Below are 24,519 nucleotides of genomic sequence, written 5' to 3'. Positions count from 1 at the left end.
ATATTTTTTGCTTTTCATTTTGTCATTTTGAAATCAAAACATCATCTTAATGTCAAACGCGTCTAAAATCAAGTTGACTGTACAATGTAGTTTTCTGAGAAAACTAGTATATACGTGATGTCATCATTTTTAATCTCCCCGTGGGGGTAATCAACCGGGATGGTAGACCCGTAACCGGAACTAACTTATCAAGCTAGAACAACAAATGACTCGAAGATAAAGTCGAGTCGTGAGGATAGATTAGACATTTATAAACCTTAAACAGACTTGATCTCCCCATTCTTGTGGATATTGGTCAGCCGGAGGATCATATCAATTCTGTACATAGTAGTCCCTGTGATTCTATCACTTATCTGTTCATAATCGACGCTTGATACATCTTGATATCTCTTATCATGTCTAGCGAAAGCGAACCTGTCGGTACAGGCAAAGATCAACGATACAGCTGTATGTATGGTAATCGAAGACGATAGATTTTATAAAGCTGACTGAATAATCCCATTTAGTCTTCTTCTACGGTACATTATGTGTACCTGCTGTACTTACCAGAGTATTAGGTCGAAAATGCGATGATTTGACCTTCCAAGATGCTCTATTACCTGTGATTTAATTTTCTTTTCTGATCTGGATTAAGTACAGACTGACTTAATGACCTGAATTTGGCAGAACTATACTCGACATCGCGTCAAAGACGAATCTTACCCTGCTATTGTAGGTCGAGAACAAACGAATATCTTAGCCCCGAGGGAAGAGTAAGTGGTCGAGTAACGAGTATGCTTCATTCAGCTGATAATCAGCTACTAGTATATTGACATCCGAGGAAGTAAATGTCCGAGGAACATTGGTCAAAGGATTAAAATATCAAGACGTAAATGCTCTTGACATATACGAAGGGATTGTAAGTATTGTATTCCGGTATTTCCTTTGACAGAAGTTATGACTAATCAAGTATTTAGGAATATACCAGAGATAAAGTATCTGTACAAGCTTTATCCTCACCATCAGATATTTCCTCACTTGCCAAAGCTATTTCAAATCCTACATCTAGAGTTTCTTTGGATAATCTTGAAGCTGAGAAAACCGTTAATCAATTGAAATCCGGAACCGGTGTACAGGAAGCTACAGGTCAAGCTAAAGAAAAGTATCTTGATGCGATGCAAGGCGGCGAAAATTCTAAGGATGTTGAAGGTGGTATTGATGTCGGAACTACCGAAGCTTGGACTTATATATGGTCTGACGCAATTGATAAGCTTGATGCAAAGATATGGTCGTAAGTTTCTAACCTGATTTACTCATATACCTTACAGAGTTAAAATTGATGTTATGAAGTAGATTCGAAGATTACATGCGGGCAAAAGAATCTACTTGGAAAGATTTACCAGAAGATTACTTTACTGATGTAGAAAGACAACGAGCCATCGGTAATGAACCTGGTGCTGCTGGAGAAGGGCATACTTCTTCAGTAGGTACAGATGATTTAGATGCCGATGGAGAAGAATCCAGAATAATTGGAAGAACTGAAGAAGGATTCCCTGATTTTGGTAAGGATATGTTGAAATATTGGGCATTTGATGAGAATTGTGAGTACACTGTTCGCCCTTAACCATATATGCCGAGCTTAACAGCTAATGGTATTCTCCTTAATAGATGTAAATCTCAATCATGGATCATATGGATCTCCACCTAAAATTATAGTTGAGAAAATGCACAAATTATCAGCTCAGATCGAATCGAATCCTGATAAATTTATGAGACGATTATGGTTACCCCTTCTCAACAAAGTTAGACAGGAGGTATCATCTATGATTGGTGCAAGGCAAGAAGAAGTTGTTATCGTACCAAATACTACACATGGAGTAAACACTATTCTCAATAACTTCGAATGGGCTGACGGAGATATCATCGTTGTTTGTAAGTTTTTTCTGCTCATTTTAACGATTTATTTGGAGACTGCTAGTACTCTTAAAGAGGAATATCGATATTGCATTGACAATAATCTAGGCAAAGCTAATGGGATTGATTGTGTAGATTCAACTACATATGGAGCTGTTGGTCAAATGGTAAAATGCATATGCGATAAGAATCCTAATATTCGAATGGAAATCGTAAACGATGTCTTCCCTTGTTCTCATCAAGAAATCGTAAAACAGAGCGAAGAACTTTTGAGTAAATACAACGAAGTAGCTAAACCAAATTATACTGGTTTAAGTAAAGCTACCGGAATAAAAACGGATGAAAGAATTAGATGTGTAATCGTTGATGCTATTGCTAGTAATCCCGGGTGAGTTCTTAACTTTCTCATGCTACTCTCTGTATGGCTAGCTTTTCAACGTTAGGCGTTCAAATTTGGGGAAAATGTGGAACTAACGGGTTTGTGTTCAGTGTCATATATCCCTGGGAAGAGATCGTTAAGCTCTGTAAGAAATACGGAATAATGAGCATTGTAGATGCTGCTCATGCAATTGGACAAGTTGAGGTAGATGTCAAAAGAGCGGATTGTGATTTCTGGGTATCTGTGAGTGCGGTACATCCATCTTGGCAGCTGAATCTCGATGCTGAGATGCATCCCGGTAGAATTGCCATAAGTGGTTACACAGGTAAGCGGTTTTGTGTTTAGACATCCTGTTCGTCTCGTTGACCACCTTTTATAGTCATCGAGGAGGAGCTGTGATGTATGTTCCCATTAGGTATACTTGTGATCCTCTTGTTATCTCTCTTTACACGACTGACCTCAGATTATATGTAGAAACCAATACCTTATGAGAAGCACTTTCCCTACTTCAGCGGGATACGAGTCCACTAGATACCCTACACAAGGAATGGACAGGCAATGGACATTTATCGAACAGGTAGGTCTGGTCATTTGATGATTCATACATATTCTGTACCAGACATTCAAAGGCTAATTTTTCGGCTATCGCAGTTCCAATGGACAGGAACAACAGACTGGACTCCCTTCATGTCAATCACAGATGCCATTGAATTCCGTCGATCGATTGGAGGAGAAAAGAGGATAATGCAATATTGTCATACCCTTGCAGTTCAGTGAGTTTCAACGGTCAAATAACAACCCGTCAGCCTAGATAAAGATAGTAGCTCATTGACTCAACTTGCGGCTCCAGAGGCGGTAAACGACTTCGAAAGAAATGGGGAACAGAAATTATGGATACTCCTAAAGGGGAATTAACAGCGGCTATGGTTAGTTTTACTTTACTTTTTCGAAAGTGGATAGGATATTAGCTGAATTAATTGTTTCGATACAGACCAATGTTCGATTACCACATATACCTGACCCGAAGAACTTGGAAGATCTATTTAAGCAATTAAGGTATTTCGAAGATAGATGCTTCGATGAGAATACTTTCGTTGCTGCGGTGAGTAATTGACGAATCTGTATGAGATTCATTCGACTGTTGCAGATATTGATGGGGTGAAAATGTAGTATCGACATGGTGGGAAATGGTGGGCGAGATTCTCTGCCCAAGTTTGGAATGACGTGAGTTCTCCTATTTACACTGTAAGACAATGTGGCTGACTACGTGGTACATTAGTTGAGCGACTTTGATTATGCTGCTAAAGTCATTGAGAAGATCTGCCTTGAAATCAAGTAAGTCAGGAGAAAGTGGTCTCGACAAGTGATGAAGAAGACTGATATTCTGAGTATTATGATTGATAGGGATGAAAAGTATATTGTAAAGGACATTGCTAAGGATATAGTGGAAGAGGAAAAGAGGGAATTGCCGACTGTAGATTCATAATTAGGAACATTTCGGATATATATTGTAGATCAGGATAGCATCAAATAGAATGAAAAAAAAAAACAGAATAGGATAGATCATAAGGATATGCATATGCACTATCTTGACACTATCCTCCTAAGGCCTTATAGTATCTGAATATATCTGAAGCACTACAAAATGTCCCGATCTTTCAACGGGCAGTTTACGTAATGAAATCCATCTCCCCAGTTCCGGAGAATTTAACCGGATGCGGGGCATATGCATGTTGGGTGTGACTCATAATAGAGGAGATGATGATGAATGGGAACGAGATATAAAGGTATTTCGAATCGATTCAAGAGTTATTTCGAATTTCAAAACGAAGGCTAATTCATCTCATATATATCTACTTTTAAGCAATAAGAGAAATCATCTTGCCTCTTTATCATTTGACTCTAATTTTACATCTATATAAGAAGTTTTTAAGCATACATATATACGTTTTCAAGGAACAGTATGAGTGAGTAATTTATACCATGATGGAACGATGATATATCTCCCGACACATGAAGAAACGCAGATGAGCTAATACCATAAGTGTTTTCTAAGGTAATCAATTCACTAATTTCTGGCAAGGTGTTCCTCAAGGGTATGTTCACACAATATTGATTATTTGACTTGCTTTAAGCTAATCATACTTGATTTAACAGTCCACCTGATCCTATTTTAGGTGTAACTGATGCTTTTAAGAAAGATACTGCCTCAAACAAAGTAAATCTTGGTGTTGGTGCGTCTGTTTTTTATTTTTTTATTCGAATTTGCTTACGAGATGAAGGCTTATGATGAATCCTTATATGTTTTAAATATTGCATTCGTAATTCCTCTACCGATATACCTTATATTGAATTTGGATATATATCCTTATCATGTTTTTACCTTTTATATTTATCCATCATTTAAATATACCGATTCAAACTATACAACTCATGAATCCTAAAAACAGGTGCTTACGTGAGTAGATTTACCATTTTATTGAAATTGCATTTTTTTATATTTCTTAATAAATTTAATATTATGTAGAGAGATGAAAATGGTAAACCTTATGTCCTTGAATCGGTTCTTAAAGCAGAAGATATTTTACATCAAAAAAAATTAGATAAAGAATATTTACCAATTACCGTATGTTTAAAAACCAAAACCATTTACAAAGATAATCGATATGTTTATTTGTAATTTAATCTGATATTCAATTTAAATTAGGGAGCCAATGATTTCATTACTTTAGCTTCTGAATTAGCTTATGGTAAAGATAGTAAACCACTTAAAGAGGGTCGAGTGAGTTAATTTTTTGAATTAATTTGTATATGATTTGTCTGGATATAAGAGCTAATTTATACATGTCGTATAGGTCGCTGTAGCTCAATCCATCTCAGGAACAGGTGCTTTAAGAATAGCTACTGGTTTTTTATCTCAATATTATTCTGGACCTAAAGTTTTATATCTTCCTGATCCAACTTGGGGAAATCATGTTCCATTAGCTGAAGGAGTTGGAATCAAAGTACAAAGATATAGATACTTTGATAAAAAAACTATTGGACTTGATTTTGAAGGTATGAAAGAGGATATTAAGGTGAATTTATTTGAAATTTTGATCCTTAATATTCAAAAGACTTTGAGCTGACTGAAAGTAAAATTAAATGTAAAATGTAGAATGCTGAAGATGGATCAATCGTAAGCTTTATTTAATCTCTTATAATTGATGTGAATAGCTGAATGAATTGGTATTTGTAGATTCTTCTTCATGCTTGTGCACAAAACCCAACTGGTATTGATCCAACTCAAGAACAATGGAAAGAATTGAGCGAGTTGGTAAAGAGTAAGAAACATTTAGCTTTATTCGATATGGTGAGTTGCCTTTTATTTCGTGGTGTATTGGAAGATTTCTTGTTTTGCATCAACTTCCATACACCATAGCGAATCGTTATTGAATGGAGACCATTGCTGATGTCTATCCGCTGTAGGCATACCAAGGTTTCGCCTCTGGAGATATCATTAAAGATGCTTTCGCTGCTCGATACTTTGTTGAACAAGGACATCAAATTATCCTTTGTCAATCCTTTGCCAAGGTATGTGCTTTCATTGTTGAATGGGCTGAACGGAACATCGTTGAATTAATTGTTTGCTAATTGGAATCATAGAACCTTGGTCTTTATGCCGAAAGAGCCGGTACATTCTCAATGGTTACTTCTTCTCCTGAAGAAAAAGAAAGAGTGTTATCTCAGGTTAAAAGAGTTATCAGACCATTGTATTCTTCTCCACCTGTTCACGGTGCTCAGCTTGTAGCTACTATATTGGGAACTCCAGAGCTATATGAGCAATGGTGAGTATTTCATACGTATATTGTGGTCTCTGAAAGGTCGTGCTGAATGATTCAATTGCTAGGTTGAAGGAAGTCAAAAAGATGGCCGATCGAATTATTTCCATGAGAGAACAATTATACAACTTGCTCGTTGAGTTGAAAACTCCCGGAGAATGGGGTCACATCAAATCTCAAATTGGTTAGTATTTCATTGATAGAATTAACAATTCTATCGTGTAATTGAAACGGAAAGAATGCTAATGTTTTTTTGTTCGATCATAGGGATGTTCTCTTTCACTGGTATTTCACCTGAACAAGTACAAGCTCTTGCTGATCATGCTCATATTTACATGACTAAAGATGGAAGAATTTCAATGGCTGGATTGAACGAACATAATATCAAATACTTTGCTGAGAGTTTGAGTAAAGCTGTTAAAGGTGAATTAGGAACTAAATCATCTCTTTGATGCACTTTGATTTGAAGTAAAGTTAGAAGATATTTTGAGTTTGAAAGTTATCAAGTAGCAAAAACAGAAGGAAAATGATTTGTAATTATGTCTTGCTTTGAAGTAGAAAGATACAGTAAATATAAACCATATGCATAAGGATGCTGGCTGGATAATGCATAGTGCATAGTGCAGTATATAGGCTTTTATCGGTTGAAGATCATTTGCATGACGTGTCATTTACTATTATATACAAGTGGTCAATGGTCCAACGCGTCGCGCCATTCCTCATTGAGTTTTACGCGTTCTGAATCATCTCACTTTCCCTAAATCCCTCATTTAAATCATATCATCTTATACTTTTACTTTAATCATTTATACACCGACATTCACTGAACAAGAGAGAAAAGTAACAATGTCAACACCCAACCCTCCAAGATCATCTTCACCTCTAAATTTCCCTTCTTCTTCTGTAGCTGGTACACCAAAGGCTTCGCGATTGTCGACTAACGCAAGAAACGCTCGTAAGTCCACATCATATGCAGTTGAGCTTGAAATCACCTCCTGAAAGAAGGAATAGCTGACAAGATTGGAATTGGTCGTATAGCTCCTGGCTCATCTTCACCCCTTCATTTTCCAACTTCTTCTCCTCGACACCCATCTTCAACTGGTCGTCGAGTCCCATCTGGATTAGGTAGTGATGCTATTCCAAGTTCTAGCGGTCTCAGAAGAGTAAGAGGTGAAACTCCTCTTTTCTTCCCTGCGTGAGTGTGATACTTCCTCTTCAGTGGTCCTTGATAGCTGGACTGAATAGCTGATTGTCTCGACTGAATGATAGGTCTGGAGGCTCTACACCCCGTAGACAGCGAAGGGGGGATATTCATTCTTCTTTCCCACTTTCTTCTCCTTCTTTAGCACGACGAACTGTTCAAAATACTCCTTTACTTGTTCGAGGTTCTTCACCAAGTCACACAGATACTGATATCGATATTGATGGAGAAGGTGCTGATCCCACTACACCAAGAGCTTCAAGAAGGCATGAAGCCGGATCTTCAGCTCCTACTTTATCAGCTATTGCACCTTCACAAGATGGAGTTTATGGTATTGGTACAGGAGGAGGAGGAGGAGAAGAAGGAGAAGATGAAGGTGGAATAGTAAAATTTATTTGGGGTACAACTATTTCACTTCAACAATCTATGAATATGTTTAGAGATTTTTTAAGAGGATTTAAAATTAAATATAGAACAATTTATAATTCAGAAATTAATAAAAATATAATGGAAAATGGTGGAATTGTACCTCCAAGTCAACCTTTATATGATAATTCTCTAACAAAAGGAGAAGTTTTATTATATGAAAATTATTTAAAAAAATTACAATTAACAGGAGAAACAAATTTAAATTTAGATAGTTTAAATCTTTTAAGTTTTCCACCAACTAAAAAACTTTATTATCAATTAATGAATTTTCCACAAGAAGTTATACCTATTATGGATCAAGTTTTAAGAGATACAATGATTGAATTTTCAGAAGAAGAATTTGAATTAGCACAAAGAAAATATACAGAAGGTGAATTAGATAAATTAGAATTAGATTTATTACAAGATGAATTAAATCAAATTCAAGGAAAAGTTTATAAAGTTAGACCTTTTGGTGGTGAACGTAGTGTAAATATGAGAGATCTTAATCCAGGAGGTGAGTTTTCATTCCATTCAATTATTTGTTTTTTTCATTCTGTACTGTACTGACGAAGCTTCAACGGTAGATACCGATAAGCTTGTTTCAGTCAAGGGTTTAGTTATTAGAGCTACACCCGTTATACCTGATATGACTGCTGGTGAGTTAGCTGTCCCACGGTGATATACCAGTCCAGCTAATCTGTACATCCTTTTAGCCTTCTTCCGTTGTATGGTCTGCCAACATACCGTACAAGCCGATATTGATCGAGGAAAGATTAATGAACCCGAAAGATGTCCTCGAGATGTCTGCAGCTTGAAAGGTACAATGTCGTTGATCCACAATCGATCAGAATTCACCGATAAGCAAGTTATCAGATTGCAAGAAACTCCAGACGCCGTACCAGATGGTCAAACCCCTCACACAGTATCTTTGTGTGTATATGACGAATTAGTTGATTTAGTAAAACCAGGTGATAGAGTCATTATAACTGGTATTTTCAGATCTATACCAGTTCGAGTTAATCCTCGTCAAAGATCAATTAAATCCCTTTTCAAAACCTATCTTGACGTTGTTCATATTAAGAGAACTAATACAGGAAGAATGGGATATGATCCTTCTACAAGAAATGGAGAAGGTAAACCACCTGGAGTAGGTGTAGGAGGAGAAGATGATGAAGAAGAATTACTTTCTCATCCAGAAGCTCCTATGGACTTACAAGATAATGAAGAGTCAAATTTGACTACTTCTGCAGAAATGGAACAGAAATTAACTGAATTGTCTAATAATCCTGAAGTGTATGAAATACTCGCTCGATCAATGGCTCCTTCAATCTATGAATTGGAAGATGTCAAGAAAGGTATCTTACTTCAACTTTTTGGAGGAACGAACAAGTCCATTGCGAGAGGTGGTGGAGGTGGTGGACCAAGATATAGAGGTGATATTAATGTCCTCATGGTTGGTGATCCCGGTACTAGTAAATCGCAAATATTGCAAGTGAGTAAAATTTCTGCTCCTTAGCCATCCTATCAGCTTCCGGAATTGCATTTGATCCGGCAAGAACAAGAAGCTGATGTACAAATGTGTTCTAGTATGTTCACAAAATCGCTCCTCGAGGTGTATATACCTCAGGTAAAGGATCTTCAGCGGTTGGTTTGACTGCATACGTTACCAGAGATCCAGATTCCAAGCAATTGGTATTAGAAAGGTAAGCTAGGGTAGTCTCAGCAACGACACTGTCTTATCAAGCTGATGATTTTGCTCTTGTGTAGTGGAGCATTGGTACTTTCTGATGGTGGTGTTTGTTGTATCGATGAATTCGATAAGATGTCAGATGCCACTCGAAGTGTATTACATGAAGTTATGGTGAGCTCGTTTCACTACAGCTTAGGCGGAGGACTTTGGTTGACATTTCAATTCGAACAGGAACAACAAACGGTCTCAATTGCTAAAGCAGGAATCATCACCACCTTGAATGCCCGTACATCGATCTTAGCAGCTGCAAATCCGATAAATTCTCGATATGATCCCAAATTACCAATTCCTGCCAATATCGACCTACCCCCAACCTTGATCTCGAGATTCGATTTGCTCTACCTTGTACTGGATAGAGTGGATGAATTGAACGATCGAAGACTTGCCAAGCATTTAGTCGGGCTTTATTTGGAAGATCGACCTGATACTGCTGGAGAAGATATCATTGTATGTATAGCTGATTCCTGAGGATGATCAAACCTGACTGACGATACATCATGACTTGTAGCCACTTGAGACTTTGACAGCTTATATCACTTATGCTCGATCACGAATCCACCCTGTCTTATCTGAAGACGCCTCTACAGCACTTGTACAAGCTTATGTTGAAATGCGAAAAGCCGGAGTTGATACTAGAACTCAAGAGAAGAGAATTACAGCAACTACAAGACAATTAGAAAGTATGATTAGACTTTCAGAAGCTCATGCTAGAATGAGATTTAGTGAAAGAGTAGAATTAAGAGATGTAATGGAAGCTGTTAGATTAATTAAATCAGCTTTAAGAGAAAGTGCAGTGAGTTGGAGGAATGAATTTAAAGTGTGTGAAAGTGTAGAAAGCTGATTTTTTTAAAAAAAAATTGCTTTTTTTTTAGACTGATCCTTTAACAGGTCAAATTGATTTAGATTTATTAAATATAGGAACAGGATCTTCAACAAGAAAAGCAAGATCTGATTTAAAGAAAGAAATTTTACAATTAATTGATAATTCTGGAAATAGAGGTTTAAAATGGTCTTCTGTTATTAAAGGTTTAGAACAACAATCTAGTTTACCTATTGATCATTCTGAATTTTCTGAAGTTGTTAAAAGTTTAACTGATGAAGGAATTTTAAAAGTTGTTGGAGAAAGAGAAAAGAGAACAATTAGAAGATTAGCTGATTAGTTAAATTATATTCATGTACTGTTGAAAAGGTTGGAAGTTTTGGTATTTATTTTTGTTTTGATTGGTTTTGATATGATTATGCAATTTGTATTTGTGCGAAATTCGCGTGATCATTTTATCGTTTTTCAAATGTTTAATAATAAACAATATGTTTGGAAAGTGATTTTGATGATAACGCAAATCAAAGAACAGCCTTGCTTTGGATAAAACAATCTAACATTACTTGAATACATTTCCAGACTATTTATCGTTTATTTATTTATTTATTTGATATCTACAATACAAATCTTTCTTTTCCTTCTGTTTATATCATAGCCTTTCCGCTTTTGAATGAATACACAATTTAAGTGGAAATCAAGGTAATTGTGTATATTCCAAATGAGCAGCCTATGATCACAGTCATCATGGTCAGTAATTGACAGATTGATGGAAATACCCCAAAAAAAAAAAAAAAAAAAAACTGACGGTAGTTAATAATGCACTATCTGGTTTACCATTAGGTAAATAATGAGGATTTGTACCAAAGAAATTATATGGGAAACCAATATCAAATTCAACTGCTTTTGTAAGTTTTTCAACTTGTTCAAAAGTTAATTTAATACTAAGTGCCTATATTAAGTTGTACGTCATTAAAAAATTGATCAGTTTTCAATTAAACATATGGGAGAAAGTTATAAATAATCGAACATCAATTTGAGAAAAAAAATTAAAAAAATACTTACATCAATATTTGATTTAAGATTTTCAATACTTGTTCCTCCAACAATTGGGAAACAATCAGCTACTCTATGTCTAGCCCAAGCTAATGCAACTATGAAAGGGAAAAAGGATTAAAATAAGTAAATATCATATTGATTTTGATATAGGGGCAAAAGAACTGCTCACTATTAGGTAATTTTAAATCACCACCAATTTCATCAGCTACTTCTTTCAAAGCTTTAGCAGCTTGAATTTGTTGAGGAGAAGGTTCTAATCCTGATCTAAGAGTTCCTGCTTTTTTACGTTCTTCAATCTCTTCAGGTGTCTTAAATTTACCACCACCAAGAGTATTCCAAGGAGCTATTTTTGATTGATCAGCTCATCTATCATATAGAAGATAAAACAAGATGAATTAAGACATACCAATACTCATACCGTTAGCTCTAGCCATAGGGATAATATCTCTTTCAAGATCTCTTTGAGCTAAACTCCAAGCTCCTTGATAAACTACAAATTGAGCCAAACCGTGATTTCTTGCATATTCGTTCGCTTGAGAAACAATCCAAGCTAAGATGACAATCATCAATTTATATCTAAAATGCGACAAGGTCTGATATTTAACGACTTACCTGGAGTATCTGAGATACCTAAATATAAGACTTTTCCAGACTTTACCATATCATTGAGGGATTGCATCAACTCTGGGATTGAGGTAGAGTAATCCCACCAATGAACGTAAAGCAAATCGATATAATCGGTTCTAAGCTTCTTCAACGAAGACTCAACCTTTGGAGGCAATGCCGATCAGCTCTGAGCTCCTATCAATGAGTTATTAGTTGACTCACAGTTAATCTGAGGTTCTTTTTGGCATTTCCAACGTAATTCGCTGCGATGCCTTCAAATCTCCCTTCCTTTCGATCAAGAGGGTACGTGGTGAATTTGCTGTGTGATAATAAGTAAGCTATGTCCTTTTCAATTTTTGCGAACAGAGCGCAAGAAGAGTAGGGACCGAGGACATCGAAGTGGACCCAGTTGACTGAAAATGATGCTACGGGAGAGAATACTCACGTAGCAAGAACAATCTCATCTCTTATACCTCTTTTCTCCATCCATTCACCAATGATAATTTCAGATTGTTCATCTAATCATAACAACAATGAATCAGTTTGATTTTTTCTTTTTTCTTTTCGATGTACCTAAAAGCAAGGAGATAGACGTACCTTGATAATTGTTGGCTGTATCAATAAAATTACCTCCAGCTTTATAAAAGTAATCCAAAAATTCTTCAGCTTGGGAATAATCTAATCCATTTCCCATAAAACCTTTCCATTGATCACCAATTGACATAGCTCCAAGACATAATTGTGAAACACGAACTATAGAAAAAAGATCGAAAATGATCAATATCATTGAATCAAATTGAGGGAAGTGAAAGGGATAAAACTTACTTCCTGCTGAAGGTGATAAAATTCTATATCGTTTTAATTCTGTATCTGGTTCAGGAGCAGGAGTGAAAATTTCTATGAAGCCTATTAAAGAAACTCTTTAGTAATTATCCTATATCGTTACACATATCTCCATTGATACAATAAGCTTACCTTTCCTATCATCCCCTGATGAAGGGGTATAATCTTTACCTGAAGCTAGAATTGGTGTTCTTGGCATCTTGCTTGAATTTATTTCGTGAATTTGTCAATACAGAAAGAAAGTAGATTAGTATGGTGAGTGGAAAAGGAACAAGAGCAAAGACGTATTGAAATGATCTTTCGAGTTTATATATGATATTATGACGATAGGCTACGTTATATGACTACCCATTCATTCCAGCCCTTCGGTCTGACGCTATGATGCTCGTAATAGTGGAGGTGGAGATCGTAAGTGGAGGTCAAGGTGGAGGCAGTCGCCGCAATTGCGGAGGTATAGTGAAATCTCCTTTCACACTCATCAAGGTGAAAGAGGCGGAGAAAGGTATAAAGACTCGTAGGCTTTGTACGAAGAAGAAATATGCAGGCTTCCTTGTCTTTGGCGGCCGATGCATCTCGTCTACGGACCTGTCACCATAGATGCATTGTCGATTTGAGATACTCAATACTGCTTCCACCGACGATAGGGAAACAATAAGCTACGGTTTGTCTCGCCCATGCCAGCGCCACTATTGGGAAGTCAACTTTGACGTTCCATATGAGCCAAGAGAGAGAAGGTAACTTACCACTAGTCAGCTTAGTCTCACCTCCAATCTCATTCGCAACATCTTGAAGCGCTCTGGAAATTTTGATTTCATTTTCAGAAGGTTCCATCCCTGCTCTGAATTTTCCCTCTTTTTGACCTTTTTCATTCTCTTCAGGTGATTTGAATCGACCTTGACCAAGAACGCCGTAAGGACATTTCGGACTGTTCGTCTAAAATAATAGTCAATTTAAGATCTCATCCGAAACGGACTTTGCCTTATCCAAAAACTCACCTTGATATGTATTAGCAGTATCTATGAAATTTCCACCTGCTTCATAATAATAATCTAAAAATTTGGCAGATTGTTCATGATCCAAAAGACTACCCATGAAACTTGTTGATTGGTTTCCCAATGACATCGCACCCAGACAAAGGGGCGATACGCGGACTGACGAAGAGTGACACATGCTATATTAGCTTGATTCTTGAGGGCAGGTAACTCATAACTTTATTACTGCAACTGACTACCGGCATTTGGACCTAAATCCTGTAACGTCCAAGCTCAGTAGGCGGTTCTGAAGCTGGGGCAAAGAGAGTTGCCAGATCGGACATTTAGAACACGCAGTCAGTCAGTCAATCGACAAATGCTACTCGACGTATTGTACATGTATTAATTGACTTGTTCTTTCTTGGCCGCTGGACGGAGAGTAATCTCTCGAAGAAGCTGGAAGTTGTGTTCGTGGCATATTGTTCTCAGTGATCTGTATTCACTCGAGCAGTCAATGTCCAAGAAAAAGTGTTCAAGGTCAATGATGATTGGTCAGTCTGAAATTCAGTGCCATCGCAGAACTCTCAAGTGCGGCACACAACTTGGCCTTTATACTTTGACTCTCAGCTTATCTATCTCTTGTCTTATCTCAACAGATATGACGCACTATATAAGGTGGAGGTGGAGGTGGACGCGAATCGATAGTGTGGAGGAAACACTCTTCTTTTCAACAATTCAAAGAATGTTTAGGCGATATCTGATACCTATCTATGTCTAAAGCCCAAAAAGCCTCCCCTTGGTAATTTGTAATGTTACGCGTACTGGAAGCTATTTTGGGTTGGTGATCTGTTAGTGGCGATCTGTTATGCGAAGGGAGTCATACAAGCAGCGATATACAAGCGGACTACGCCGCTTATAATCGATTTCGCCGAATTTTCCGAAACGTGGCATTCGAGGTTAACCTCTAATCCTCCAATCCGTCTTTGTGTATCTCATCATCGCTCGAAGCTGTACTTGAGTAGTCAATTTAATGCTCTCTTGAATAGCATTATCAGGAGCACTATTTATCCAAAACCACACACCCCATATAATCATCATGTCTGCCTCACGCTCCTTACTGCGAACATCGACAAGATCATTTGCCGGTATCCGAGCATTACACACTTCAAGAGCAGCCTTCAACAAACCCGATGCTTTCGCTACTCCTGTGCCAACAGCTCAACCTGGTCAAAATGCACCTGCAGAATTCCAATTCCCAGGTTTACCTCAAGTAGAAACAGTATCAGGTGCTCCTTGTGAGTCCCATTTTTACATACTTACTTGCTAAAATTGACGTTGCTTATTGAATAATAATTCTTTCTTTGATCCTACCAATCGCATTAATCGATTTCAATTCAATTTAAACGGAACTTATTTATCGAAATGAACCTTTTATATTGAATTCAAAGCTGAAATGCTACAAAGACATGTTCGAATTTATCGACCAACGAAATCAACTATGCAATCTGCGAAAGGAAAGACAAAGAGATGGATGTTAGATTGGGATGTTCTTCAAGGTGCAGGTAGATGGGAAAATCCTTTAATGGGTTGGGCAGCTTCAGCAGATTACGTTCAAGGAACATCTTTGATATTCCCTTCTAAAGAATCTGCTGTTAGATATGCGGAAAAGCAAGGATGGCCATATAAAATTGATGAACCTAAGAAAGTTATTGTTCCTCCTAAAAACTATGGTGAGTAATTTTTCCTCCTTCTTCATTGTACCACTTCATTAAATTTCGGCAAGACGTCATATGAGCTTGTATATTCATATCCTAGGGGATTGGGGGATCGAAAACTAAATATATATGGACATTGCTAATCTTGTCTTTGATCCCTCTTTCCAGCCAACAACTACGTTCATGTACCAGGCAAACTCAGAATCCATCACACCAAATAGACACTTTCATATCATATCTGTTTAGTCCGCCAACTTCTAATGCTGAAGTTCATTGTAATGCATATTTTGCTATAATATCTGGCCTACATCTCACCAAGCACAAATTGATCTTAGTTTCACTCTCCCTTCACAGGCTAATTATTATCCAGTGTCCTCTCCATTGAGTGCGCTCTGCTGACACGAGGAGAACTCGTGGATCGCGATCTCACCATCTCCTCCTTTGTAAATTGAAGGGGATAAAGTAGATCATCCATTAAGCTGAAATGATGACACGTCCACCTTGATTTCCTTTGCGAATTCAAGGGGATGATTAAGATCATTAATCATAATGAAACGTGGAATAGTCCATGAATGACTAACCTCCTTTTATAATCCACCTCAAAGGTAGCAACGTAACTGGCTGCCCGTGATGATTGGGAATCTGTCCTTGAATTGACAATTGTCGGTGATATATAATTGAATTATTGTCTACGGAGTGTTGAGGTCTTCACAAACTATCTTTATACTTGATAATTAAATTGTTGTGAACTTGTAGTCTCAAACGAATCTTATATAACACGAACAATGCTAACAATACTTTACGGTAAGCGACAAAGGTTACACTTTACTGAGATTACAACATTTTAACGCTGAAACCCATATGGATTTAGGTCTCTTATTTACTTTTTTGGTTACTGTACATACCACTCTGGGAGCAGCAATCAGTACCGGTGGTACTCGTATCGATCAATTTGAGAAGAGGGAAGTGAATGCTGCCCCACTTTGGGGCTCAGAGGGTCCAATTCGGGAGGATATGAACAATTGTAATTTCTCGTCCGCCTCACAGGGAGAATGAAAGTAGCTGATAAATCAAGGTAAACAGATGCCAAGGTGGACAACGATACAGGAATCAAACTGTCTTTAGCCGCGATGTTCAAAGATGGCGTTTCTTCAAGAATAAAAGATAATATATCTCCCCTTGATGACAAAACAGTCACGTTCACTCTATATAGTGGAAGTACAATGAAAGGTGTGACATTAAATATAGATCAAGTAGCCGCAGCTTATCATAGACCACAACTGGAGGCCAATTGGTAAGTCAAATTCAAAATATGGCAAAGTGGAATTGATGTATTGATAATTTTGCTTGAAGGTGGTGGATGGGATATGAAAAAGCAATTCTAGACAGTTTCGGGGATACTAATTCTACTACGGTAGTTCAAGCGGATCCTGAGAATATATTAAAATTATTGAATCCGAGCCCGAGGGTGGTTTCAAAAAAATGGGATCTAACAGAAGACGAATATTGTAAGTCATCCCTTTTTCCTTCTTACCGCAATTATCTACCAAAGGCAGATAAGGAGGCTAAGAATTCCTTCAATTCATTCTTGTGAAATGTAAATAGTCAACTATCTCAAGAATAATATTGTCGTTCTTGAACCAAAGGAAACTGATACTTATACACGCAAATACCGAGTTGTTGAAAGTGTGATTGGTGAAGACGCGGGTTCAGCTTCGTGAGTAATGCTACCAAGTCCATGAAAGGCCACAATATTGATATTGCTATTTATGTTTTGACAGAATTGAGACCATTCAAATGGGTGATCAATTCTGGGTGCATATGTTCAATGATAAAGCATCTGACCTGCAAAAAACGTATCCCTATTTGATCGTAGTTGAATGAGGAAAGTTACAATTGTAGTAATGAATATACCTTTTGGTATACTGCCTCTAGCTTTTATACGATTATTGTCTCATCTTTCTTTTCATCTTTACTCGCTTTGCATGTATATGATTGTAACTACCAGTGAATTAAACGAAATTAAATGTGTCTCTGAGCCATAGTGTGAATGCAAGCAAATACTACTGATAGTAGATCTAGTGTAAGTGATTCTGAGTCGCACTGCACACCGTTTTCTCATAGACGAAACAGATCATCATTGAAAGGACAGTGTCATCATTAAGCATTGGCCATGGGGATGATCATGTGGAAGAAGTAGCTTGAAATGGAGGCTGTGGATATGATAGTGCTGTCATCAATTTGAACGGCATGCAGAAATGCCACGCACAGATCATACGCCACGATATCTGTTCGAACAATAGATTGTTCGCTTCAAGTCGCGTCAAAGCTCATGTTTAATAACAAAAGTCATTCTGATTAACAATTTATTGAATGGTTTTGCCAAAATCAAACGTGACGAAATGGGTAAGACCTTTGTTATTAGGCATACGGACTTCTGGTTCCCTCGCTGATTGGACAATACACAGGTCTACTCACAATTATAAGAAAGAATAAAGCAAAGTCTAAGGAAATGAGAGTACTTTTCCTGTAAGTTTAGACCTCCACTTTCAATGTCCGTTCAAACTTGCTTTGCTGCGTAATCTCATTTAATGCTATTCGAGATTGACGGCTATACGGTATATGTTCTCATTCGTAAAATAGTGGCCTTGATAATGCAGGAAAAACAACAATATTGAAAAAGTTGAATGATGAGAATATTTCAGATATAAGTCCTACTTTGGGATTTAATATTAAAACGTTAATAAGGGATGGGTAAGTGTTTTTCTGAATCAGTTCAAGCCAATTTACTTTAATGCTAATGAGTATTCCGATTCAGCTATACCTTAAATATCTGTAAGCTATCGTCCTTGCCTTAGTCCTTTGATTAAGGTTATAGAAAAAGCTGACTTTTTTGAATTTGATAAAGGGGATGTAGGAGGACAACGTACTTTAAGACCATATTGGAGAAATTATTTCGAATCTACAGATGCAGTAGTTTGGGTAGTAGATTCATCAGATAGAATGAGAATGGAAGATTGTAAAAATGAATTAAAAGGATTATTACAAGAAGAGGTAAAATTTAATTTTGAAAATTATACAAAGAAATTCTTTTTTCAAAGAGCTAATTATAAGAAGGAATATAGAGATTATCAGGTGCTACTTTATTAGTATTTGCAAATAAACAAGATCTTGAAGGATCATTATCTTTAACTGAAATTAGAGATGTGAGTATTTTCGATTCAATCAAATCAAATAATGATTGATGGATTATCGAATTAACTTGAATTTGGTGATGTCATGAAAACAGGCTTTAGATTTGAAATCTATAATTTCACATAAATGGGTTGTGCATCCTTGTTCAGCTTATACAGGATCAGGTTTAGAACAAGGTATGAAATGGGCAGTTTCAGAAGTTGCAGGAAGATTGTATTGGAGTGGATTAAAACAGAATCCAAAAGATCAAGAATCCTTACAATCTGGTCAGATAGAAGTCATATCACAAGTTAAAGCTATATAATTGCTTACCTTCCTCACAATCAATCTGACCCTCTCATCTGATTACGAAACCATTTTTGGAATACGTTATACCCGGCAATCTGCGTTTCCCACAATCACGAGTATAGTTTTATGTATTGTATGTTTGTATTTATTGGTGTATGCATGAAACTAATGATTTTATCGATGATAAACAAATGACAACATGAATCCGTCTTTTATTGTTAATTTTTTGTTACTATGCCAGGTATATATACTGTTTTTCTATAGATTAAATAAGAACACGATTGTTTGAAGATGCTGTTTTCCCATAATCCCTTCCTCTTTTCCCTCCTTAGCACACAAGTCGTACATTCAAGACACCTGATTATCGGCCATTCAGTGATGTTTGTGTTGACAATTCAGGTCTTACAAATTCTTCTCATTGACTTAGTCTTTTGCGCAACTCTTCTAATCTTGATTGAGGCGAATCATCATTCCATCTTTCGACACCTTCGATTGAACTCAAAATTGGTAACCCAAATTGTTGAACAACGAATGACGCAGATACTGTCCCATGAAGAACAGCTGAAGGAGGCTCAACCACATCAGCCTAGACTCTATTTCATTGTGTTTTATAGAAATAAAATTGGAAAGGTGACATACCTTCGTATGGATCACCATTCGCCAAGCTCAATCCAGCTACAAAACCACCAAGAAAGGAATTACCAGCTGAACAATAATTTGTAAAGAATCAGCTGTATCCCTACGATCAGTATTTATACTCACCACCTGTAACATCTTTAACTTTGACTTGATCTTTACCTTGGAAATAAGCAGGACACCATCTCAAACCTTTTTGTTTTGTTCCTATACATGCACCTAATTTTCCACATCGAACAATCATTACTCCTTGACCGTCTTTCCCTATACCAATCTCATCAAGGAAATACTTGATAATACCTTCCACTGTTGATATGAATTCCATTGATGACATATCGATGAGAGGTATACCTAGAATCGAGAAAATCTCTTCGTGATTCGGGCTAAATTTATCAAAGTCAACATGAGTGCTATTGATTATGACTTCATCTGCGATCAAAGTACGTACGACAGGACTTCAATATTAGGTACAATCTTCTCTAACCATTCTCTTTGACCGGGATGACAAGATGGTGGCGTAGGTTCAAATACAATTTTGGGTTTCCAATTCTGGTTTTCAGCATTTTCCTCGATGGTCTTCATCTCCTCCAATAGGTTAAAAACGTTTTCAGGTGAGTATGGGGGACTTATATGTAAATATTCTGCACCAAATAATGGAGATTGATAAATCTGAGCCATTGTACGGTGTCTCGCTTGTACAATCGGCTGAAAGCTGAACCCCTCTCGTCAATTATCTTCGTACCTACAACTGTCAATGAATTTGATTGCGACTTACAATCTGACATCGCCTTCATATCGTATTCTCGCCCTAATCATTTTGCTGCCTTCCGCCCTATTCCACACCCATATATCTTCACCTAGAGCTTTCAACTTATCTTCGGCATCTGAAGGTAATTCACTGTTCTCGCTTTCGGGTGCTCGATCCACCAAAGTACGGAGTTGAGAAGGTGGTAACCATAATCTTGCACCTACCAAAGCATATAGAGCTCCACCACCCAACATCTCATAGATCTCATCCAGATTAGGTTCAGACGAGTCATCGAGCGATAATTGTGGAGTTGACGGTCCAGAGGAAGTTGCAGGTGACGTGATCGGGGTTGCCAAATAATTCTGAGCACGCAGCGGGCGGATGGGAGGGTTTGCTCGTGGCAATTGAGTTGAATTTATTGATGTAGCTTGGGTTATATTTGCCGAGGACTCATTCTTTTCTGGGGTTGGCGGTGTTGGAGGGGTGGGGAGACCCGCTCCTTGAGTATCATGTCGAGCCGATGAGGTCTTGAAGCTTTGATCAGGGCTAGGGACGGTATCTAGTATTGGCCTTGGCGGCGAATCAAAAGCATCGATCAAAACGGTTCCTGCATCACATCGGGGTATTAATTTCACGCTCATTTTAGAAGGTATCGAAAGTAGCTTACCGATAGAAGCAAAAGTTGGAGGAGCTAGTCGAGGACTCGAAGGTCCCGCTTGAGAGTGATTCATGAAATGGGCGGTGCTGCTGGATTCCTATACAGAATGGGTAGATTTTTGCTTTACGTGTCTTATGTTGAGTTCGGAGGGTATGATTATATCATGTTCACGATATGAATCGATTGGATAAGGGGTTGAAGAGGTTATATACACAATTATGATGATCCGAAGATCGGGCGTTCCCAGGGTTGATAGTGATAATTACGAGATCCTTTGATGCAGAGCCTTCTTTTCACACACCGAGTACCAAGGTAAAGTGTGGGTTCCCGGGAAGATTCATCAAAATAGGGTCACAAAGGTTGACAAAATCAGCGAAGGCCAGTAAATAACAACGAAAAAGCGTGGTGAGGGTTCTCGGCCTAAATTTTCCGTGTTGTATCAAATCTGATTGCTGATGGCGGAAGAAAGGACCAAAGTTATCTGAACAAAGGGAAAGTGGGTTGACGCAATTGAGAAGTCCAGACTGAACTTCTTTGATTATATACACAAGTAAAGTTGAGATCACTTCGAGGGCGTGCCTCGATATAGTCCTGGAGAATTGATGTGACTTCTACAAAGAACGTAGACCAGAAGTTGATGTATGTTCAGGTTCGTACGTTACGGGGACCAATACAGTAAATCACGCTGATGGTGGAGAGCGATCTAACGTATGCAAACGGGCTTTCCGGACGTCTTCTTCGAATGACAGGCAGTCAACGTTGACTGATTACTTTGTTGATGTTTTGACCCAAATTCTTGATGCACCAGTGAGTTTAAGACGAAACTAGTTCAAGCTTCAAAACCTAATGCGTCGATTTGACGAGACAGGCGGGTGTTGAAATTTTTGTTTGTTCACTCAATGTTAGAACTGATGACAGTATGGGTTAGAGCAAAGCTCGGCCCTCTTTAAGATACTTATGGGAGAAGTACCTGGGATTGAGGAGATCGCCAAACGCCGAAAATCTTCATAAAGAAGTACAAAGACCAAATTTGTTTGACCTGATTTTGTTTGGTTAAAAGAGTTCAAATGTTTCGGATTTAACAGTAATTAAGGTAGAAGAAGTGATCAGTGCGATTTTTAAGCACCTCGGGAAAAGGGTTGATTTTGATTTTAATTTTGATCTTGGTAATTGTTTTCTACCTAGTCCTGAATAAGCTTATTATGACACTAGATCAATAGTAAGTCCGAATGTTGTATACCCACTTTGGTCAAGTACTCCTTGTAAAACGGACTTGATATTTCGATCGTCTTATAATGCCAAATAAGGTACCATTCGAAATTCAGGATCTGGTTTTATTTGTCTTTTATGAGACCTAAATGCGGCTAGTAATTAGGTGCTTGAACCGCGTGTTATGTTCCTTTTGTCATCCAAAATGTCGATACGTCCAATATAATTTTCGTTATCAAACAAAACTGATCAATGATGTCGTCTACTTATACGTGTTGTTGATCCGCTCGTAGAAGTATGGGTAAATGATTTACCGGTAATGCTTTACTTCAATTCTCGGTCAAAGTGGAGTAAAAGGGGGAAACCGAATCGTCTTGGCACAAAAAAAGCAAATTTTTTGGGTTATTTATTGTAATTTGGCGATGGCGTTGATGGTTTTTTTGTTATTATTTTTACCCCAAAGTGAATTTAAAGCTAAAAGGCGGAGAGATCAAGTCCGTCATGCGGCATGCGCAGAGAGATGGCTGCTCGGAGTTCGTTCGGGTCCTTTTTGATTTATGGATTTTCGGCGTATCGGGAATTAAGTACTTCGGCCTTTGTATTGAGCGATCTTTATTTACCGAATTCTACCGATCTAGCAGCATGTCTCGGATATAGGTAACCATATAATCAATATGGCATGCATCTGAGTGATTCAGCAGTGTCTTTTCGCCGATAGCGCTGTAAATAAGGTATCAAAAAGGAATACAAGTAGTTTAAATGCAGATCAGGATCAAGAGAAGAATATCAAGACAGATCATTTAATTGAAAAGAACGAATGTACCCACACGAAGGAAAGTGGAGGCAGCGGGCGTCGTTTTTGATCATCAAAGCCTAGGTGCCTGCAAGCAGAAGCTGTGAAAGTGAATACGAGGCTGTTTTGGTGCGACCAGGTCTTGAGAAGGGGATTTCCTCTCTCGTCTCGGATCAATCTGTATGAAGGTACACTTGGCTAATTGCTATACACCTTCCGCAATCTGCTTTCTATCCATAGGAAACTTATGAAGATGGAACGTCACCGATGATCAAGCACCGTTGATATCGGTGAAGCTACCTTATACAGAGAGCCCCTAATCTGACCCAAAAGCTCGACCTGCTCGGAAGCAGGTTCACAGCTGGTATGTCATCCAAGCGAGTTACGTAATGAGATGTCAATCCTGATCACATAGACCGAAGATGGGTACAACCCGAACGATGTCCGAGAAGCAGTGATCTTGAGCCTATAAAGTATTGGACCGATCGCTCAGAGAGCCTCGATGTTGCAGGTGACGACGGATGTGCGAAAAAAGGGGAACAGAATGAAACGAAGCTAGAGATAAAAGGGGAGATTACATTCCCTGAGATACAATCTTTTGGTATTCAGACCTACAGCATATGTTGAATATAACATTCTGTACGACTGTCATCCATGAGGCTTGGTGGCATCTTTAGCGTAGTCTAGTTTAGCAAGCTACGATGTATGCATTGACGAAGATTATGGAAGCCAAATTCAAGATTATGGAAAGGTCCTTTTTTTGGTTTTCCAACTTGTCGGCAAATCGACCCCCACTCTCCACTTTGCCGTGAGAAATATGTCTTGTACCTTGCCCGCTTGATCTGACTGCGCGAGAGGTCGAAATAGCAAAGTAAAATTTATACTTTCGAGTGTGAATCTAACCTACGGATTAAGGACCGACCGGTATGAAATGAAATAACGTTGCAAATGGATCCCGGTGAATCCAGGTACTTTTCTTGTAGATGTTGAAAGTAAAAAAGGGTCAAAGCCTCGTAAGCTAAATTTTCTTATCTCACTCCGGGATAAATCCCAAGTAATAACGTTAGCCCAAGTGGATGATGCAAGCTACAACCAGGATTTTAATTTTTAGCTTATTTTCAATAATTATCAATTATCTTTTTGGTCTCCAGTTTGTCTCAAGAACCATGCGCGCGGGTTAGGGGAATATCTAGTACGCCAAATTGCCTATACCCTATCTACATCAATCGAAGAAATAAAAATATAGTTATAATAGCTCGAACGATCATATCTGATTGATATACATGAGTGACAAGAGAAACGAATGGGTCTGATATTGATCTTGAATCCTGCAAGAAGGATCAAAGGCTTAAAAATAAAACATTACGGCTTATAGATTTGTTTTTTCCCTCGGACGAGAAGTAGGAAAATAGATGATCTTATATCGATCAACGTAGGATCGTTCGACAAAGAATAAAAGGACCTATCAACAAATCTTTAGACGCATTAGACAAAGTCAAACGGATTAGAACTGTGAAACATCCCAA

The 24,519-nt window shown here is 37.9% G+C and overlaps 9 protein-coding genes across 9 annotated transcripts; 6 read left to right on the top strand and 3 right to left on the bottom strand.

Annotated features, from left to right (window-relative positions):
• Positions 1-395: 395 nt before the first annotated feature.
• On the top strand, positions 396-3,758 carry I206_106734 (uncharacterized protein; the record flags this gene model as incomplete). Its single annotated transcript, XM_070203387.1, has 18 exons — positions 396-447; positions 507-601; positions 667-752; positions 805-898; positions 957-1,270; positions 1,333-1,580; positions 1,648-1,911; positions 2,029-2,281; positions 2,383-2,515; positions 2,575-2,597; positions 2,652-2,687; positions 2,747-2,849; positions 2,924-3,045; positions 3,123-3,198; positions 3,264-3,374; positions 3,443-3,496; positions 3,552-3,607; positions 3,677-3,758. The coding sequence occupies 18 exons, from the start codon at positions 396-398 to the stop codon at positions 3,756-3,758; spliced, it is 2,202 nt and encodes a 733-aa protein (XP_070059488.1).
• A 477-nt stretch (positions 3,759-4,235) lies between these two features.
• Positions 4,236-6,545, top strand: I206_106733 (uncharacterized protein; the record flags this gene model as incomplete). The annotated part of the gene is made up of 13 exons (XM_019159073.1): positions 4,236-4,239; positions 4,329-4,368; positions 4,430-4,506; positions 4,723-4,730; positions 4,800-4,898; positions 4,980-5,054; positions 5,128-5,349; positions 5,430-5,450; positions 5,511-5,624; positions 5,741-5,845; positions 5,918-6,099; positions 6,162-6,277; positions 6,361-6,545. The coding sequence occupies 13 exons, from the start codon at positions 4,236-4,238 to the stop codon at positions 6,543-6,545; spliced, it is 1,248 nt and encodes a 415-aa protein (XP_019007745.1).
• Positions 6,546-6,939: 394 nt separating this feature from the next.
• Positions 6,940-10,615, top strand: I206_106732 (uncharacterized protein; the record flags this gene model as incomplete). The annotated part of the gene is made up of 10 exons (XM_019159074.1): positions 6,940-7,048; positions 7,132-7,288; positions 7,363-8,219; positions 8,290-8,361; positions 8,419-9,197; positions 9,293-9,408; positions 9,473-9,566; positions 9,627-9,902; positions 9,964-10,248; positions 10,328-10,615. 10 exons carry the CDS (start codon positions 6,940-6,942, stop codon positions 10,613-10,615), a joined length of 3,033 nt encoding a protein of 1,010 aa, XP_019007746.1.
• Positions 10,616-10,969: 354 nt separating this feature from the next.
• Positions 10,970-12,979, bottom strand: I206_106731 (uncharacterized protein; the record flags this gene model as incomplete). Its single annotated transcript, XM_019159075.1, has 11 exons — positions 10,970-11,002; positions 11,081-11,224; positions 11,338-11,426; positions 11,501-11,674; positions 11,738-11,881; positions 11,944-12,100; positions 12,160-12,256; positions 12,383-12,455; positions 12,535-12,690; positions 12,763-12,843; positions 12,913-12,979. The coding sequence occupies 11 exons, from the start codon at positions 12,977-12,979 to the stop codon at positions 10,970-10,972; spliced, it is 1,215 nt and encodes a 404-aa protein (XP_019007747.1).
• A 389-nt stretch (positions 12,980-13,368) lies between these two features.
• I206_106730 (uncharacterized protein) lies at positions 13,369-14,229 on the bottom strand (the record flags this gene model as incomplete). Its single annotated transcript, XM_019159076.1, has 5 exons — positions 13,369-13,466; positions 13,524-13,673; positions 13,776-13,931; positions 14,009-14,030; positions 14,140-14,229. 5 exons carry the CDS (start codon positions 14,227-14,229, stop codon positions 13,369-13,371), a joined length of 516 nt encoding a protein of 171 aa, XP_019007748.1.
• A 618-nt stretch (positions 14,230-14,847) lies between these two features.
• On the top strand, positions 14,848-15,687 carry I206_106729 (uncharacterized protein; the record flags this gene model as incomplete). Its single annotated transcript, XM_019159077.2, has 3 exons — positions 14,848-15,046; positions 15,200-15,481; positions 15,635-15,687. The coding sequence occupies 3 exons, from the start codon at positions 14,848-14,850 to the stop codon at positions 15,685-15,687; spliced, it is 534 nt and encodes a 177-aa protein (XP_019007749.2).
• Positions 15,688-16,251: 564 nt separating this feature from the next.
• Positions 16,252-17,350, top strand: I206_106728 (uncharacterized protein; the record flags this gene model as incomplete). Its single annotated transcript, XM_070203386.1, has 6 exons — positions 16,252-16,270; positions 16,338-16,490; positions 16,550-16,760; positions 16,820-16,974; positions 17,072-17,183; positions 17,248-17,350. The coding sequence occupies 6 exons, from the start codon at positions 16,252-16,254 to the stop codon at positions 17,348-17,350; spliced, it is 753 nt and encodes a 250-aa protein (XP_070059487.1).
• Positions 17,351-17,978: 628 nt separating this feature from the next.
• I206_106727 (uncharacterized protein) lies at positions 17,979-18,965 on the top strand (the record flags this gene model as incomplete). Its single annotated transcript, XM_019159078.2, has 6 exons — positions 17,979-17,995; positions 18,110-18,220; positions 18,285-18,301; positions 18,375-18,520; positions 18,592-18,672; positions 18,756-18,965. The coding sequence occupies 6 exons, from the start codon at positions 17,979-17,981 to the stop codon at positions 18,963-18,965; spliced, it is 582 nt and encodes a 193-aa protein (XP_019007750.2).
• Positions 18,966-19,364: 399 nt separating this feature from the next.
• Positions 19,365-21,064, bottom strand: I206_106726 (uncharacterized protein; the record flags this gene model as incomplete). The annotated part of the gene is made up of 6 exons (XM_019159079.2): positions 19,365-19,510; positions 19,589-19,654; positions 19,712-19,968; positions 20,034-20,297; positions 20,361-20,940; positions 21,001-21,064. The coding sequence occupies 6 exons, from the start codon at positions 21,062-21,064 to the stop codon at positions 19,365-19,367; spliced, it is 1,377 nt and encodes a 458-aa protein (XP_019007751.2).
• Between the last annotated feature and the right edge of the window lie 3,455 nt (positions 21,065-24,519).

This window comes from Kwoniella pini, chromosome 9 (genome assembly GCF_000512605.2).
Source record: "Kwoniella pini CBS 10737 chromosome 9, complete sequence".
NCBI lineage: Eukaryota > Fungi > Basidiomycota > Tremellomycetes > Tremellales > Cryptococcaceae > Kwoniella > Kwoniella pini.
The sequence above is the reverse complement of the archived record's forward strand: the minus strand, read 5'-3'. Positions and strand labels throughout refer to the sequence as shown.